The sequence below is a fragment of the Chelon labrosus genome (assembly GCF_963514085.1).
Source record: "Chelon labrosus genome assembly, chromosome: 5".
Classification (NCBI taxonomy): domain Eukaryota; kingdom Metazoa; phylum Chordata; class Actinopteri; order Mugiliformes; family Mugilidae; genus Chelon; species Chelon labrosus.
The window spans coordinates 232,247-250,664 of record NC_140341.1 but is presented as its reverse complement, the minus strand read 5'-3'; the positions used below and the strand labels follow the sequence as shown (position 1 = coordinate 250,664).

At 45.9% G+C, this 18,418-nt stretch overlaps 1 protein-coding gene across 1 annotated transcript in view; it reads right to left on the bottom strand.

Annotated features, from left to right (window-relative positions):
- ttn.1 (titin, tandem duplicate 1) overlaps positions 1-18,418 on the bottom strand; it is a gene marked incomplete at its 5' end in the record, with an annotated part of 155,244 nt that overhangs the window by 134,811 nt on the left and 2,015 nt on the right. Inside the window, 28 exons of the mRNA XM_084545177.1 lie at positions 542-802; positions 1,107-1,367; positions 1,445-1,705; positions 1,788-2,051; positions 2,951-3,211; positions 3,289-3,549; positions 3,862-4,125; positions 4,216-4,488; positions 4,635-4,901; positions 5,275-5,553; positions 5,640-7,333; positions 8,094-8,262; positions 8,360-8,524; positions 8,611-8,843; positions 9,000-9,241; positions 9,331-9,558; positions 10,583-10,722; positions 10,835-10,977; positions 12,518-12,727; positions 12,850-12,916; positions 13,162-13,420; positions 13,516-13,578; positions 14,307-14,567; positions 15,577-15,690; positions 15,931-16,161; positions 17,788-17,908; positions 17,990-18,216; positions 18,337-18,413. Of these exons, the coding sequence (XP_084401303.1) occupies positions 542-802; positions 1,107-1,367; positions 1,445-1,705; positions 1,788-2,051; positions 2,951-3,211; positions 3,289-3,549; positions 3,862-4,125; positions 4,216-4,488; positions 4,635-4,901; positions 5,275-5,553; positions 5,640-7,333; positions 8,094-8,262; positions 8,360-8,524; positions 8,611-8,843; positions 9,000-9,241; positions 9,331-9,558; positions 10,583-10,722; positions 10,835-10,977; positions 12,518-12,727; positions 12,850-12,916; positions 13,162-13,420; positions 13,516-13,578; positions 14,307-14,567; positions 15,577-15,690; positions 15,931-16,161; positions 17,788-17,908; positions 17,990-18,216; positions 18,337-18,413 (7,296 nt within the window). The remainder of the gene's footprint in view (positions 1-541; positions 803-1,106; positions 1,368-1,444; positions 1,706-1,787; positions 2,052-2,950; positions 3,212-3,288; positions 3,550-3,861; positions 4,126-4,215; positions 4,489-4,634; positions 4,902-5,274; positions 5,554-5,639; positions 7,334-8,093; positions 8,263-8,359; positions 8,525-8,610; positions 8,844-8,999; positions 9,242-9,330; positions 9,559-10,582; positions 10,723-10,834; positions 10,978-12,517; positions 12,728-12,849; positions 12,917-13,161; positions 13,421-13,515; positions 13,579-14,306; positions 14,568-15,576; positions 15,691-15,930; positions 16,162-17,787; positions 17,909-17,989; positions 18,217-18,336; positions 18,414-18,418) is intronic.

Here is an 18,418-nt window from a genome sequence, read left to right as displayed (position 1 = left end):
GAAACAAGGGCAACTGGACTAGTGAAGTTTCTTGAAGACATTCAGTTCTAAAAGACTGGTGGAGAGTTGAGGTTTAACTAATTAGATTTAGGTTAGATTCATCTGCAGTCAATCTACATCAGTCCTAACATCTGTCCCCAGGAAGTTTCATTCACACCTTGAGTCCGGAGCCTCTGATGATAGTGGTTCATTGGAGGATGAGGAAAGGGTGAAACGGTCTCCTCCATCTAGGTCTAGGGCTGATTATCTGGCAAACGCTAGTTTATATAACTTTCTGATGTTCCTGTTAAACATTAATGTTTCTGGATAAATCAAATCACTCATCAACCCAGTCTGCACAAAAAGAAGGAAGTGGCCTCTCATAAGGTCAGTGGTCCCCGGGGAGGTACCTGGGGTCTGTTAGGAGGTTTACTGGAATGGTTTCCAGGATTGTTTATGTGGTTCAGATGTTGAGAAGTGGCCATGGTTCACTTCACAAGGTTGTATCCACAAGCACAGAGTCAGAGCTAAAATAAATCAAAAAGCTATAAAGACCTCTTACCCTCTACATAAAGTTTAGCTGAAGTAACGGCGGAGCCGGCCGTGAAGGTGTACTCAGCGGTGTCTCCAAAGTGGACGTTCCTGATGCTCAGAGTGTGAGTGAGCTGTTTGCAGCGAGCCTGGCATCGGTCCGTGGACTTGATCTCCACGCCGTTCTTCAGCCATTTGTATGTGATACCCTCGTAGTTGATGTTCACCTCAAACGTCACCGTGTCCTTCTCCTGGGCATTCAGGTCCTCCAGCATGGAGGTGACCAGAATAGCTAGAACACATCAAAACAGGGACAATGAGTTCACTGAACATCTGAGATCTGTGGAGTCTATAAAGAACAGAGGAACTTTCTTTATAAAGATCTCTCAATCTGAACATTCATTTGTCCTGTAAGTACCAGGAGTTGTAGATAATGTGAATTTGTTTTCTGTTTTTTTTTTATGACAGATTTGTTTGGAGATTCAGATTTGTATTGTTAGGTGTTCCCAAATATGGTTTAAATAAACAGATTTTAAAGGTTTGTAGTTGTGTAGTAAAGAGCCATCAGACACCAGGCGAGAAGGGTGTCATCTTACGGCTGACGGTGAGCGTGGCAGAGACTCGGTCGTTGCCGCAGACAAAGGTGTACTCTGCGGAGTCGTGGGTGCTGGTGTTCATGATCTTCAGCTGGTGGAGTTTCCCCTGAACCACGATCCTGAACTTCTCGCTCATCTCGATCTCCACGCCGTCCTTCAGCCAGGAGGTCGGGACGTTGAAGTGAGAGACTTCACACTCGAACGTGGCCACCTGAGTCTCCGGGACCTCGATGCTCTTCATTGGTTTGGTGACACGCAGAGCTGCAGGACAAAATACAAATGTTGGGTCTACACATTCTTCACATTCAGAAACTGTTCTGGTGGTGACGAACACTTACACTCAACGGTTAGATGAGCACTGCACTGCAGGTGACCCACCACAGCAGTGTACTCGCCCTCTTTGCTGTTGTCCACATCCTGGACAATCAGTTTGTGGGTCTTCTTCTCAGACAGCATCATGTAGTGGTCGTTGGGCTTCAGCTCTGCGTTGTTTAACATCCATTTCACTGGGATGTCTTCCTCTGAGATGCCAACTTCAAACACGGCGGTCGCTCCCAGCAGAGAAGTCACATCCTTTGGCTTCTTTAGGATCTTAATGGCTGTGTAATTATTTGTTTCGCAGTTAGAAAATGTTTATAGGAATCAACAGGTTTACTTGATTGATTTGTTGTTGTTACTTACTTTCAACATTCAGTCTGGCATTTGCAGACAGTTTTCCCAGTTTGAAGGAGTAGACAGACTCGTCCTGTGTGGTGCAGTTCTTGATCTTCAGGGTGTGGACTGTGCCTTCTATGCTGATTTCATATTTGTCGCTGGGCAGGATCTCAACGCCATTCTTGATCCACTGTGCTCCCCTCACATTCTCGTGGGTCAGCTCTAGGCTGAACACTGCCTCCTGAGTCTGGACGATGTTCAGGTTCTTCAGGGTCTTCTTGACCTTGACAGCTGTGGAAACAGTTCACTATCAGTAACACTGTGTCTGATTAATTAGTGATAAACTAAAATGTCTTCTAGATCAGATAGTAGAAAACACCCTGATAGCAATGATATCATTCTGAACTCATTCAGCAACCCCTTGACTAGAACTGGACCAAGAGTTTAGAGAAATACCACAAAGGTTCTAGTAACAATAGAACCAGGCCCACTCTCCAGCTGGACATGTGGAGAACCAAAGAACCCAAAGTGTTCCACGTTGGGTTCTTACCTCTTGAAAGTGAATCTGGCTCCAAAATCCTACTGATTCCACTACAGGAGGCAATGTACACACAATTCAACCTTTGGACATTTTATTTCTCCTGGACATCATCACATTCTACCATTGTGATCATTGTACAATCCAGAAGAAGATGGAGATTTCCTCCATGTTGTTCACACATGGAACTCCCCAGGGAAACCAGTCACCAAGGCATGCTACATAGCAATGCTAAGCTAACTTTCACTACTAGATGGATGTATTGTGTTTGTTAACTGTAGTACCACCATTAGACCACTAGATGGAGACAAAGGAACATGTGTTAAACAGAATCTGAGCATAGAGTTCAGATTCTATCAGTCAAGTCACCATGTGGTGCATAGTTGATGTAAAATCATGTGATAGACTCTAAAGGACCACTGTGAAATTCAAAGTTTGTCTGTGTGTTTTCTCTGTTAGCTGAGGCTAGCTGGTTAGCTCCAGCTATGTGATGCTTGGTATCAACGTAAAGAGAAGCTTCTCTAGTTTCACATGACACCCAGCATGGTAGAGTGGAGTAAAGAGGAATGTTGTTTCATTGTGACTGTCCTTCTTCATTTCACTACCTCCTGGCATAAAGAGATTCATACAGGCGGTGTTTCTCTTGACCTACCCTCGACTCTCAGGGTGGCTGTGGTCTTGGAAGTGGCGACCTGATAGGTGTATTCTCCGATGTCGGTGGCTTTGGTAATGATGATGACGAGGCGTCTCACCGCGCCGTTCACCTCGCTCAGGACGTTCTCACTGAAGTCGACCGGCTGGCCATCTTTCAGCCACTTGCCTTCGGCAGATGGGTTGGCTACTTCACACTCCAGCACGGCAGTTTGGGAGTCAGCCACTACTAAGTCACGCAGCGGCTTTTTGATGGCGCCACCTGTTCACAAGATACAGTCAGTCCTGTCCATCGCTGAAACCACTGACATTGTTAAAAAGTGAATTAGTCTGGAGTACCTGTTACGGTGAGTGAGGCGCTGCATGTCTTCTCACCAGCGGCGAACATGTACTCGCCCTCTTCATCCTTCATTGCGTTTATGACTGTCAGGGTGTGGCGCTTGTCCTTGGACTCCATCTTGTGCTTGGCGCCGGCTTTGAGTGGCTGCCTCTTGAAGGTCCAGAAGGCGTCAACTCCCGGGTGAGAAACCTCAACTTCAAACGTGACATTCTCAGACTCTGAACACTCCTTGTCCTTCATTGGGGTCAGGATCTGGACAGCTGTTGAGATGGAGAAGGGGTTAATCCTAAAACTACACCACTGGCTGATGATTGACTGGTTTCTCTTCATATTCTCAAAAGGAGCAAACATTACTGAGTTTTATTTCTATTACACTATGGCTCGACTTCATGGGAAATTACATCATGGTCAGGTGAAGCAGCATCACTCAGTCCTTACCAAGTAAGAGAAAGCAAATACCACCAATACCATCATTCACTCTATACTGACAGGTACCGATGTCTTATATACAACACATAAATAAATCAATGGGTCTACAAACTTCAACATCACTATTTTCCTGTATAACTTACTCTCAACACTAAACTTGCAGCTGGTGTCGGCTCGACCAACCACCAGTTTGTAGTGTCCTTCATCGGAGGCGTAGGTCCTGGAGAAGACCAGACGCTGCTTGGCTCCCTTCGCCACTGCTTGGATTCGGTCACTGGGTGTCAGGAGTGTTTCGTTGTGGTACCATTTGATGGAGCTGATGTCCTGAGCAGAGATCTTGGCCTCCAGGACCGCCTTGGTGCCTTCAATGGCACTAGTGTCCTTCAGTGGGATTAAGATGCCAATAGCTGCAACACAAGAAGAAATGTTCTGTTTGTGAGTTTTATTTTGGAACACAAAGTTATTTTAAAACAAGACAAGTGTCTCAGGCGACCTACTCTGAACAACCAGCTTTGCAGTGGTTGAAATCTCCTGAGCAGGAACCGTGAAGGAGTACATCCCAAAGTCGTCCTTGTTGGTATCTTCGATCAGGAGTTTGTGGATTTGTTTGTCAATGACGATGTGCACACGGTTTGAGGCTGTGATGGGCTGGCCATTTTTCATCCAGGTTCCTTCAACGTCCTCCTGGGAGAACTTGACCTCGAGCTTAGCGATGTCGCCCTCGCAGACCGTGAGGTCAGTTAAAGGCTGAATCAGAGTCACTGGACGCACTGAAACATCAAGACAAACGTGGGTGGATCAGGATGAAATCTTTAAACTCCTGAAACTGTCTCTTTGACTCAACAGGAAAGCTAGCATAAACTCCAAATCATTGTCAAAATAACTCTCTCTGGACCTGACAAGAAGCTCAACTCACATTTCATCTTCAGAGAGGCACTCGTCTTGAACTCTCCCACTTTGAAGGTGTATTTTCCCTGGTCCTCCTTCTTGACATCTTTCACGGAGAGGGTGTGTCTTCCACGGCGGGAGGTCATGACGTATTTGCTGCTGGGCTCAAGCAGTTTTTCTCCAAAGAACCAGCTTCCTTCAGCATCTTCACGAGATACGACACACTCAAACTCTCCAGAGTATGTCTCAGGTACCTCTGTGTTCTCCAGCTGCTTCAGGACCTCAAGAGGAGCTCCTGTTGGTCATAATCAAGTCAATCAATATTTATTGAGTTCAGTGTCTCTCCTTTATTTGTTGATCATTGCAGCTGTTTGAAGCAACTTCCACTGCAGCTAAAACTACAGGTGACACTGACATTATAGGTCAGTTACAGGTGCAGTGGTTAGGATTTAGTGAGTCCTATTAGAGATGAATACAGCATTCATAATTATGTTTTCATTTGTATCCTTCCACAGGTTCTCTTACAATCTGTCACCATCAACTTTTTGTAGTAAATATGTGTCTCTCAAATAAGAAGCAGTGTGTTTTCTTAGTGCAGAACGATCTGCTTAAAAAAAACAGCAAAATGTTTTTTAGCTTTGAACACAGCCAGTGGTCACTTCACCCACCTTCAACATTGAGTTTGGCGGTTGTGCGGACATCCTCATCTATAACCTCGCAGGTGTATTCTGCATCATCTCTCATGCCAATCATCAGCACAGACAGGAAGTGGACCTTTCTGTCAGAGTGCATCCTGTATTTGTCTCCAGAGAAGATCTCTACGTTGTTCTTCAGCCATTTGACTTTAACAAAAGGCTCATTGGTTTCACACTCAAATGTAGCCATGGTGTCCTTCTCGTTGGCGTTGATGTCCTCCAACTTCTGTGTAAAGGTAATGACTTGCTTTGCTGCAGAAATAACAGACTTTGTTAGAAAATCCACAAAATCTAAAATCTGAGTCACACACACGTTAGAAGAGCCACAGTGTCGTTACCTTGTACCAGCAGGAAGGCGTGGCTGGAAGTCTCTCCGGCGGCGCTGGATGCTTTGACCATGACGCTAGCAGAGTCTTCTGCTGTGACGTCTCTGATCACCAGCTCACAGACGTGGTCCTCTGGCCAGTACCAGTAGATCCGGTCAGTCTTCTCCAGCTGGACACCGTTCTTGAACCACTGACACTCTGGTTCTGGTCTGCCGACGACTCTGACTCTGAACTTGACTTCGTCACCCTGTGCGACCGTCTGGCTGGTTATACGCTCCAGGATCTTAGGAGCTTCCATGCTGGCTGAAAGCTTGACCCGCTCTGGTTTTAGAGCTTTTGCGGTAACTTTGCGCTCCTCCTCCTTCTTCTTCTCAGCCTCCTCCTTCTCCTTAGCGCGGTGAAGCAGCTCCTCCTTCGTCTTCTTCAGCAGGTCTTCATAGGACTCGTCCCTCTTGCGAGACTTGAGCTCTACTGCTGTGATGGACTCATAATAACCTTCCTCTGTCCTGCGCTTGAACTTGCTCCTCAGCTCCTCTGTCTCCTCCGTGGATTTTTCATGGACGATTCTCTGGGCCTTCTTGAGCATGACCACCTCTTTCAGTTGAGTGTCCTCTGCAGGTTTCTCAACTTTCACCACCTCAAATGGTGTTTTTCCAGGTTCGGGGGCAGCCTCAGCTGGCTTGGCCTCGGGGGCACGGCGCAGGTGAGTCCTGAAATCCTCCTTCTGTTGGATCTCTAGCTTCACAGTGTGTTCAGCTGAGCCCAGGTTGTTGTCTGCAACCACCCTGACCTCTCCAGAGTCATAGGACTTGATGTCGACAATCTCCAGATAGTAAATACCATCATAACGAAGTCTGTATCTCTTGCTTTTGCGGATGAGTTGTCCGTTCAGGTACCAGTTAACCTTTGGTGATGGATAACCGGTCACTCTGCAGCGGAATCTGGCAATGTCGCCCTCCAGGACTCTGGCTGGTTCTGGAAGAAGGACGATATCAGGTTTTGTCTTTTCTGTTTCCTCGTCGGTGCTGACTCCTGCAGGTCCTCCTTCATGAGCCATGCGTTCCATCTCATCTATTCGGTGTGCACCCTTCCTTCCTTCAGGAAGTTGTGTTTCCTCAACAAGTCCCTTCTCGTCCTTGACGATCAGGGTGCCCGAAGTCTGGTCGACTCCAAACTTGTTGGTCGCTCTGCAGGTGATGACGCCGCTGTCTCTGGCGTACGCGACTTCATAGTCAAGGCTGCAGTAACCAAATTCATTGACCATGCGCAGCCTGTTAGCAGCAGCCAGAGGTTTGCCGTCATGCAGCCACTCCACCACCATGGTGGGGTCGCCAATGGGAGTCAGTCTGCACTCAAAGTGAGCTGGACCGAACCGCTTCATTCTGATAGAGGTCAGCTTCTTCTTGAACTGTGGTTTCTGCTGCTTCTCTTTGTCGTAAAGGTCGCCCTCCTCCCACTGCTCCTGGCCATATCGCAGGTGAAGAGGCTCCAGCTCAGGTGCTGCAATCTCTTTGGCTTTGTAGGTTCCTTTGGGAATAATGAGCTTCCTCTCTGGTTCAGGCTCTATATAGTCCACCTCCACGTTGACTCTGCAGCGAGTGGTGTCTCTGCCGGCCTTGTTGATGGCTGTAGCAGTGTACCAGGCGCTGTCAGATCCGGCTGATGAGGGAATCTGGAATTTGGCTTCTCCTCTGGTTCCTTCGATCCTAGAACAAAAGATTCTTAAATTAGAATAGTTTTTAATTTTTATACAAAATAAATCCAGTTGTTTGAGGAACACGTTTACTGCTCCAATTTCTGTCAAATAAAAGCCTTTAATATCATAGAAAAACACAGCTTCAGACTCATGAAGGAACTGGAAGCCTTTGTTTTACATGGCAAGACTTCTAACATTCATTCATTCATTTTCTGTAACCACTTATTCCTATTAAGGGTCATGCGGCGCTAGAGCCTGTCCCAGCTGTCATTGGTCTAGAGGGGAGTCCACCCTGGACAGGTCTCCAGTCTATCACAGGGCTAACACAGAGAGACACTCACACCTACGGCCAATTTAGAATCACCAATGAACCTAACCAGCATGTCTTTGGACGGTGGGAGGAAGCTGGAGAACCTGGAGAGAACCCACGCAGACACAGGGAGAACCATCCATAACCATTATTACTTTTAAAACATTAGCAGATATCAGACTAGATCCAGTTGGTGCAATATGCAGTTCACAGCATCTTGCTAATATAGTACATAACTAGTCTGGCTTTAGATCCTGAAAACAATGACTCAAACGTCTACTACTAGATTATTAGATTTTCAGGTAAAGATTGGGAACGTTGATCATGAGCAACAGGCATCACTAATACCAACAAATAAAGAAATTATTTGTTGGTAATACATTTCTTACTTGGACATCATTATAAATATACCAGAGATCCACTTTCTAAATACTGTGAATACCACTAATATAAAACATACTTGATGTGTGGGTGCTTGTGTGGAGTGATAATGTCGCTGTTTTTCAGCCAGACGATGTCAGGCAGGGGGTTTCCAATGGCTTTGACAGCCAGTTCTACCAGAGTGCCCTGCTTCACACTGATGTTCTTCAGCTTCTCAATGAACTGAGGACGCACCAAAGTTTCTTTAGCTGAAAAAGAAACAAGAAGAAAGTCATCAACTGTCCATAAGTGTCTTCTTCCACAAGAGACAAGAGTTTACAGGAAATATAAAGGTGTGAATCTTACCATCAACAGTGAGAGTGATGGAGATCGACGTCCGTCCAGCTCTGTTCTGAGCAACGACCGTCCACTCTCCAGAGTCCTGTGGCATGGCCGGGACGATGATCAGGGACTGAGTGCCGTCCTCTTTAACCACTATCTTGTGGGTGAAATCACTAACCACTTGTTGTCCTGAGAAGTCAATGAATGAATTTGACTGTGAGATTGGCATATCTTGTTCACAGTGTTTATGATGTTTGAATATATGTGTCTCTCACCGTTGTGGAACCAGTATGTGTCGGGCATCGGTCTGCCGACGACCTTCAGGTCAAATCTGGCTGTCTGCCCCTCGGAGCATTTACACGAAGAAGGCTTCATGACGAACACGGGTTTGTAGAGTCTTTCCAGCTGAGCCTCGTCAGTCTCATCGAGCCGACGGGCCGGAGAACGTCCAGGAGAACGGCTGGCAGAACGTCCAGGTGAGCGGCTCAGAGAACGAGGAGATGTGGACCTGAGAAAGTTGCAGCGTCGTCAGTATCAAGGTGATAATGAAAGCAACGAGGTCGGCAGAGTCAGTTATTTAGCCGTCAAATGAAATGGTCTGAAACATCTGGAGCTACAGCGGCTTTAACTCGTCGCTCTTTGTCCGTCAAACATGACCTCTTACCTGATCCTCTGCACCGCCGGCTGTGGTGTATACCTCTGAGGTGTTACAGCTCCAGACGGCTCCACGTAGAGCTTCCCAGAGCTGACGCCGTTTCCCTTCATGTTGGTGGCGAAGGCGGTGTACACGCCTTCATCCTCCGGTAGCACCACAGGCAGACGGAGGCTGGCGCGTCCGTCCTGGAGAACCTCCATCTGGTATCGATCTCCAGGCCTGATGCGCTGACCGTCTTTGTACCAGGCAATCTGACAGAGGACAAAACCATTTTGTATTTAAATGTGTAATTATATTAAACTTGTTATTTGACAAAAATGTTATTTTTTTTTTTCAGTACCTTTGGAAGCGGCATTCCAGACATCTTGCAGTGGAACGTGACGCCCATTCCCTCCATAATTCTGTAGTTTTTGACCGGCGTGTCGAAGGCCGGCTGAACGGCCTCAGTGGGGGTGGCGGTCACCATCAACTCTCCATCTTCTGTCACTATCTCTCTGTAGGTGATCTTCATGATACTGAACTCTATCTCCTGGATGATCCTCTGCTCAGTGATGGACAGGTGGAACTCCTGCAGATGTCATATGAGGTTAAAAATGTCAGTCAATCCTGAAGATCAGATAGTAGAAAACACCCTGATAGCAATGATATCATTCTGAACTCATTCAGCAACCCCTTGACTAGAACTGGACCAAGAGTTTAGAGAAATACCACAAAGGTTCTAGTAACAATAGAACCAGGCCCACTCTCCATCTGGACATGTGGAGAACCAAAGAACCCAAAGTGTTCCACGTTGGGTTCTTACCTCTTGAAAGGGAATCTGGCTACAAAATCCTACTGATTCCACTACAGGAGGCAACGTACACACAATTCAACCTTTGGACATTTTATTTAGCCTGGACATCATCACATTCTACCATTGAGATCATTATACAATCCAGAAGAAGATGGAGATTTCCTCCATGTTGTTCACACATGGAACTCCCCAGGGAAACCAGTCACCAAGGCATGCTACATAGCAATGCTAAGCTAACTTTAACTACTAGATGACTGTGTTGTGTTTATTATCTGTAGTACCACCATTAGACCACTAGATGGGGACAAAGGACCATGTATGATAATGAGGAGCAGGGCTCAGATTCTATCAAAGATCATCATCAATCATGCGGATAGAATCTAAATGACCACAGAAGATATTAAAAACAATATCAGTTACACTTGATGTAATTAACATTCCTCCATTCGAAAGACTCCACAAAACATGCCAATCTACTACAGCAGCATGTACTACATGCTAGTAGCATGCAGCACGAGTCTCTGATTTAGCAGAAGGGGGCTCTGGGCATATTAGAGTATAACTGCTCCCAGGTCGACTGTTCTGGAAAAGATGCTGCCTCTGTAGAAGTTACATGAGCACATGGAACCCAGAAGCAGAAACTGTGAAGGAAACCTCACTCCTCTCTGACTACTAACCAGATACACAGTAAATACTTGTAGTTGGCTGATAAAAGGTGATATCAAGACATCCCTCATATGAAATTATTTTACATATATATCACCTTGTAAAGTCCAGATGTCACTAATGATGCTCTTACCTGTCCAGATATGATGGTGGTGGTGGTCATCTGCTCAACGGTGATGGGGGGAATGTCTCCCACTTTGGGCTCTTGTACCACAGCTGTTACTTCAGTCTTAAAGGTAGCTTCCTGTGTCTTCATGTAGGCTTCATATGCCTCTGTTGGCAAGAAAAGAATTTCATGTTTAAATCCAATAGTCCAATGACGCAGTCTATGGTCTAAGTGACTGTAAGAGATGCTAGTTTTTATAGATGTATGCTTTGGACAAACCTTCCTCCAGCAGACTGGCAGAGGCTGAGACTTCTCCGAGCTGGTTCTTGGCAAAGACAGAGTATTCTCCGGCGTCATCAGCGAAGGTCATGGAGATCTCCAACTTACACTCTCCAGTCTCCTTCTTGTAGGCAACTTTATATCTGATGGACATTGGAAGGCAAGGTGTCAACAGGAAAGTCACTGACAATGAATGACCCCTAGAGTCTGCAGTGTACTGAACCATCTTAAGGCTTAGAGCGTCAAGTCCAGAGAGTGACACAATTAATTTTTTTCCCCTTGAAAACTTTTTAGTAGTACCACTATTAGCCAACTAGAAGGAGGCAAAGGACGGGTGGAGGATGTATGGAATTACTGAACAGGGCTCAGATTCTGTCAGGCAAGTCACCATGTGGTGCCTAGTTGATGGAGAATCATGTGGATAGACTCAAAAGGACCACGGGAGGTTTCTCCATCAATCAATCAATCAATCAATCTTTATTTATAAAGCACTTTAAAAACAACGAGGTTGGCCAAAGTGCTGTACACAGACATGAGAATATAAAAACACAAAGAAAGATTAAAACAGGATTTAAATCATAAAACCAATCAAACCACGTAAACAATAAGAACTAACATCTCATGCTGAGTTAAAAGCCAAAGAGAAAAAATGTGTTTTAAGGGAGGATTTAAAATGAGGAAGACAGTCGGCCTGTCTAATGTGCAATGGCAAGTTGTTCCACAGTTTGGGGCCAGCAACTGCAAAGGCCCGGTCACCTCTCATCTTCCTCTTTGTCTTTGGGACAACCAACAGTGACTGATCTGCCGACCTAAGAGAGCGCGAGGGAGTGTACGGCTGGAGCAGTTCGGACAGATACTGAGGAGCGAGGCCATGAATACATTTGAATACAAATAAAATAATTTTAAAATCAATCCGGAAACGGACAGGGAGCCAATGAATTTCTGCTAAAATTGGGGTAATGTGATTGTGCTTTTTGGTACCAGTTAAAAGTCGAGCAGCAGCGTTTTGAATGAGCTGTAGTCGAGACAGTGACGCCTGGCTAAGCCCAACATAAAGTGCATTGCAGTAGTCTAAACGAATTGTGATAAAAGCATGGATTAAAATCTCGAAGTGGTGGAGAGAAAGAAATGATCTTACTTTGGCCAGTTGTCTCAGTTGGAAGAAACTGGACTTAACCACTGTTTTTATCTGTGCATCCAGTTTCAGATCACTGTCAACTCGTACACCGAGGTTAGTTCAGCTGAGGCTAGTTGGTTAGCTCCAGCTATGTGATGTGATCTAATGACACCCAGCATGGCAGAGTGGAGCAGAAAGGATTGTGGGTAATGTTATATTCCATTTTGACTGTCCCTCATATTTACAGGGCTACGATTTTTAAACAAAAATATTGAAATTGAAGTGACAAACAACACTTTTTGAATAAAATACTTTGTGACAGTTGTTTGCATTGGTTTAAAGCCTGGTCTACCATAAACCCTGTTGTATGACCGACTCACCAGCAGCTAGTTACAGAACATTCTGTTGAACGGTACCGGGTTCATTGAGTGGAAATGTTTAAAGAAATATTCTGTGGGTTTGATAAATGGTTTCTGGACAGTGAGATGTTTTAAGACATGGATTTGTTTTACAACACCATTTATAAACCAGTAAAGGTATAAAGAAGAAGCCTTTAAGTGTTGTACCTGTATCCAGTGGTGAGCGGTACGCCGCTCTTCTTCCATATAACGTGAGGTTTAGGGCTTCCTCCGACCTGACAGTCAAACACGACACTTCCTCCCTCCACCAGCTTCTGGACGCTGGGTTTCCTGATGAAGAAGGGAGCGGCGGCAGCAGTATCTGACTCCGTGATGCTTACCTGAGACATGGTCTCCTCTTTGGCTTCTTCAGTTACTCTGAAACAATACAGATCTCTTTTTAGGATGTTTAAGACCAAGCTGTGCTGCTCTTCAGTTTTATTAAGAACAAATATTTTCAGAAAGTAGCACAAATTTTAGAGAAGGTTTGAGTGTCTCACAATTTCTCCTGAGTAATTTCAACATGTTCTGCAACAATCTCCTCTCTGCTCTCGATGTCTTCAGACACTGGAGGAAAAAGATGGAGTTAGTCTCAGTTAGGAAACAGCATGAGGACCTTAGCTACTGTTGCTCTGCCTGCAATGATTTGATGAAGAGATTAACAAAAGTCACAAACAAAACCATGAGGTGAAATATGAACTGAAATAGAAGAGGCCCCATTAATAAACCCTGGGGTACTCCACAAGTAACTGCATGTCATTACTAATAATGTTTATTCATGGCTATTATTGAGATGTACAGTCTGTACTGACCCTGGACGAGCAGGTAGCTGGAGGTGCTGACGGTTCCCGCCTCATTGGTGGCCGTGCAGGTGAAGCGGCCGCTGTCTTCGGCGAACGCTTCGCGGATCATCAGCCGGGCGAATCCGTTCTCGTAGCTGATCTGGAAATCAATGGAGCTCTCGATCTTGTAGTCCTCCCTGAACCACATGATGACGGGGGTGGGGTGACCGCTGATCTGGCACTCCAGGGTCACCGACTCGCCCTCTGTCACATTTGTGTTCTTCAAACCCTGTCCAACAAAATCACATCGCCTTTAGTTTAAATGTCACTTCCCCAACACAGCATGAAAATGTTTTATGACGTGAGGAGAAAGAAACCACTTACAGACATCAGTGTAGGTGGGACCACAGCGCCGCCTGCTGAAGGTATGGCTGCTGCCTCCACCACCTGTTAGTCACAGATCTGTTAGCACGCTGCTAATTGACAAACAACATTTCTGAAATCCACGACACGGACACAAACACACTTCACGTCAACATGTGATGAAGACCTGATGAAACAACACAGCACAAGAAATGGAGGGGAGGCTGAGACGGAGGCGAGACGGAGGCGCTCAAGAGGTGAGGATGAGGATGTCAATAGCATCGACAAACATGTTTAGGTTGTTATTAGAGGAAACTTCAGTCCTGGGGCCCGTTCTCAGTACCCCGTCTAGAGCTCTAAGATCACCGGGCTGATCCAAGATGTGATGATCCTGGTTCCATTAGAGCACATGGATGGATTCAAGTTATAGGGTTAATCAGTCAATGCAGGTTCATCCCTGAAGTCCGTCATCTAATCTGGTTCACAGTGAACTAACTCTAGAGTAGATCTGACCTGAATGATGTGTTTTTGTGAGAACAGGCCCCTGGAGTTTCACAGAAATCAAGAAAACCTGACTTCTAAAAAAAAACTAGAAGAAAGTCTGTAACATCTCAGAGAATAAAACCATGAGATGTTTGACATGAACTGCTCTTCAGTCTAACATCTAAATGATAATTAAAAGATCATGTCAGCCGGTGACAAGCACTTCACTGGGTCAGTAAATATTAGACCACAGATCTGATCTGACTTTTATTTGCACATCAGGTTTTCTTGACCAGTTTAGATCCACTTCACCGAACTAGATTACAAACCTGGGCTCCCCAGTCCTCATAAACTCTCTGCATGCCCCCTGAGTACACCACCCCCGTCTGTAACTCAGTGCCGACACGACTTTGATATTTCTCAGAGAAGTCTTTGAACGGCGGCGGGATGGGCTCCGGCGTCTCCCTGGTCTCTGCAGCCGGACGACATGGACTGGGAGACTTAACCGGTTTGATGATCTTTCTAGTGGCGGTAGAGGACGAGGAAAACTCTTTCTGCAGAGAGGCGATAGCCGAACCAGCGATGGAAACCTGACCGACCCAAAGAGGAGGAAGAGCCACATCGTCATCAAAGAAAATACGCTGGATCTAGTTAAAGAACAAGACCGGGGGGATCTACGGCTCGTTAGTCTGGTTAACGCTACCACAGAGTCCAAGGAAGCAAACTCAGATCAAGGTGGATTAATGCTGGGTTGGATTAAGGGTGGGTCCTGAATTAAGAGTGGGTTCTGGATTAAAGGTGGGTTATTTATGGAGGGGTTGAAGGAAAAGGAGGTTAAAGATGGATCTTCTGGTTATTTTGTAGATTATTTTATCACATCTACACTTCACAACAAGTTTGCATCTCAGGCAAGCAGCAATAATCTAATGGATGTCGTCCAAACGTCCAATTACAGCTCAGTAACAGAGACAGTGGTGTTTGGATTGAGTAATAGAGGCATACTACGGATTATAATAATATGATAACATGATTGACTCGATAGTTACAGGCCATCACTATGTGGACGCTGTCAGAGCCTCATGTGGATGAACGATCCAGTGTCTGAGTGTCGTACGACTAAGATGCTTTTTAAGAGAAGCGAGACGGCAGCTAACGTGGAATGCTAACATGGAATGCTAACGTGGAATGCTAACATGGAGTGCCGACCAGTATTTGTGTTTTGATGCTAACACAGTGAAGGACTGCTGCTTGTCTACATCAACACTGAACAACAGTCGATACAGAACACGTTTCATCGTTTGTGGAAGATATGTGTTTCTGGATCTTATCGAGATACAGACAGAACTCTAAGTTCATTTTCTCCCAATTCCTCTGCTGCTCGTCTCATAAAGGGGCGGGGCATGAACAAAACCACATGACACAGAAACAGGAAGTGACTGCACCATCTTATTTCTGAACAAAGTCAACCAGAGAGTCGTGTATTTTCAGTACAGATGTACAGTAACTAAGGAGATGGACCTCACAAACACCAGGTCTCTGCTCGGTCAGCGGGTCATTGTGAGTCTGATGGTACTGCTTGCCTGATGCTGCCTGTCTTACCTCATATCTAGGTTCAGGTTTGGGGACAGAAACTTTAGAAACAGTGAAATGTGCCCCTGGAGACGGGCCGAGACCAGCGTCCACACGGGAGGAGATTTCTGTCACTTTCTGAATCTGGAGCAACCAACAGAGTTCACAACAGAGTCACAACCTCAGAATGACTTCAGGGAAATAACTCTTTATTCCAGCTGCTGCAAACAACAACATTATCAAGAGATCTGTCCTTTTCCTTTAGTTTGAGTCGTTCTAAAATGTGTTCCAGTGAACACCTTTAAAGACCGGATCTGTTGTTTTTGTTGGGACTGATGAGGCGTGATCCCTTGGTAATGTCGTTTCTGCGCAGGCCTAGCTAACCTGAGGCTGAGGCAGTGTCGGTTCGGCTGTGAACTCCTGAGCAGACTGAGTTCTGGTCGACATCCAGCCGCCTCCATGCCGCTGGTCGACCGACTGTCTTAATTCCACCTCTACAGCCTCCACCTCCTCCTGTTCAGCTCCGCCCTCGACATGCACGGGCTGACGGACACGGGCCAGGTCGACGGCGGCGACCACGGTGGCCACCGCCCCGGCTCTTTTCCCTCCCCCAGCCTGGAGACACAACGAGCCGCACTTAGACCTCAGGGTATCCACAGTACAGAGACAGGCAGGTTTTAGCATTAGCTCCAGTTTCTCCTCAGGAACAGTGAGACAAGAAGTTTGTAGTTGTTAGCCTAGCTTAGCATAAAGACTGTTAGGTCAGGTGGAAACAGCTAGCATAGCGGACACCTATCAACACCTTTGATGTAGTGATACGTGTCTGCTTGATGAAGCAGATGTAGCTTGGCTAGGTAGGCTAGCTGCTTCCAGTCTTCATGCTAAGCTAGGCTGTTCTCAGGTGTCCACTGACTGTAGAGCAAAGATATAATGATTTATATTAAAGTAATTTAACATCTTTAATCAATGACATTTTTAGAGTCTTTGATACAAAACTACTCTTTGTCATCTCTGTCTCCACCCGTCTCGGCTGTCCAAGCGTCTCAATCAAAGTCTCCAGCTCCTCTGTCCTTCCTTCATCTGAGACTCTACGATGTGGCTTCTCATCTCTCTGAGCTTCGGTAAATGATTCTGATGATTATATGTACATGAACTCCAGCATCAAAGATCAGGATCAGAACTTTATCCTTTTTGATCCACATTTAGGATCTGAAATCTGTGATTTTAAATCCTAGACAGGATCCTGGCGTCAATGTTAACGTGAGTCAAACTAATCTGAGGTGAACACAGTCGTCTGTTATGCAGGAAAACCAGCTGAAGGTGGAAAAAAGAAGTGACAACCACACTCTCAACAGAACCATAGAAGATGTGCTCAAAAAAGATGGTGGAGCAAAAGTGAGGTGTCCACTTCAGACAGAGGATCAGATACCTGGAGCAGAGGAGGACAGACGTCCTGGTACAAGTCATGGAAACACCACTGGCCTGAAGGTAGATCAGCAGAGACGTCTGGGTTATGAAAACTGAAGGTATCGATGCAGACCTGATCTCTGCCAACAGCTTCATCATTGTTAAAGACAAAAAACAAATCTTCACAAGAATTTGGAAAACTTTTCTCTTCTGCTTCTTCAAAGGTGTCCGTGGATTCTTGGTCTTTGATGGAGGACATCATATGTGGGTCAGTGTCAGAGGTGTTGTCCCTCCCCTCCACGTTCAGGATAAAACTCTGGTCGCGTGTTTGAAGCTGATGACCAGATAAAGATGTCGGACGACCGGACAGTGTCAGTGATGATCAGAGGAAATGGAAAAAAGAGACGCACAATAATAAGAACATCAGAGAGGCAGGAGGACGGAGGAGACGTCAGGACGTTACCGTCTCTGGTTGATGTCGACATGCAGATGAGAGGATTTGTTGAGGACGGATGACAGAGACGATGACAGTGGCGAACATGCAGCAGCACAACAGACGTTGGGATATTTGAGCTATGGAAACATCTCAAAGATTTTTAATCGAACAGTGGAGCAGCTACAGTGAGCTGTTAGATGAAGAGCTGCAAACCTCCAACCTCTCAGCCAGGAACCAACGTTCAGAGACAGGATGATGGAAGAAGAGCAACTGTAGAGTTAAACCTCTGCGATGCCTCTTTAATACGACTTTAAATACTTGTCCCTCATCATGTCTCTGAGATTTGTTTGAGGATGGATGTTGATATGGACCCCCCCACCCTCACCCCCCACCCTCACCTCTTTGACCAGGACTCCCTGCTGGACAACGCTGACCTCGATATCACCCTGTTTCCAGGGTGGGAGGACATCAACACCAGTGACCACCTCCTTCCGTGAGGTGATGGGGGACTTGACGGGCCTGAGGGGGGAGACAGAGAGTGTTACCAGCTTTTTGATGAAGGCTTGTTATTGGCTGGTTTAAATTAGAGGCTCCACCCACCTGACAGGTGTAGGTGTAGGCGCCTTCACGTGTCTGACGGGTGACGGTGACTGTTGGCGTCCTGTAGCCATCTTGGCAACCAGTGAGGCCTGAGTCGGCGACTTGGATGCTGGTTTGGGAGGAACTCTGGGCGGAGTCTTGTGAGCCAGCAGCTGAGTCATCTCACCGCCCTCCACCTGCATCTGCATCTGCATCATGGTGGTGGTCTGGAAACCGGCCTCCATCCTCTGAGAAGATGAAACGAACATATCAAATGAGATTAAAAAAATAAAATAAAATGGAAGACATGAGAAGAGAGCTCCTGACATCATGTGATTAGAAATGAAATAATAAAAAATGTTTTGTACCTTTTCCACTCTTGTCTGTCTAGTTTGGGTTTGTGAAATCACTGTCTTGGTTTTCTTTGCTGGAACGGGTTCTTCACCTGAA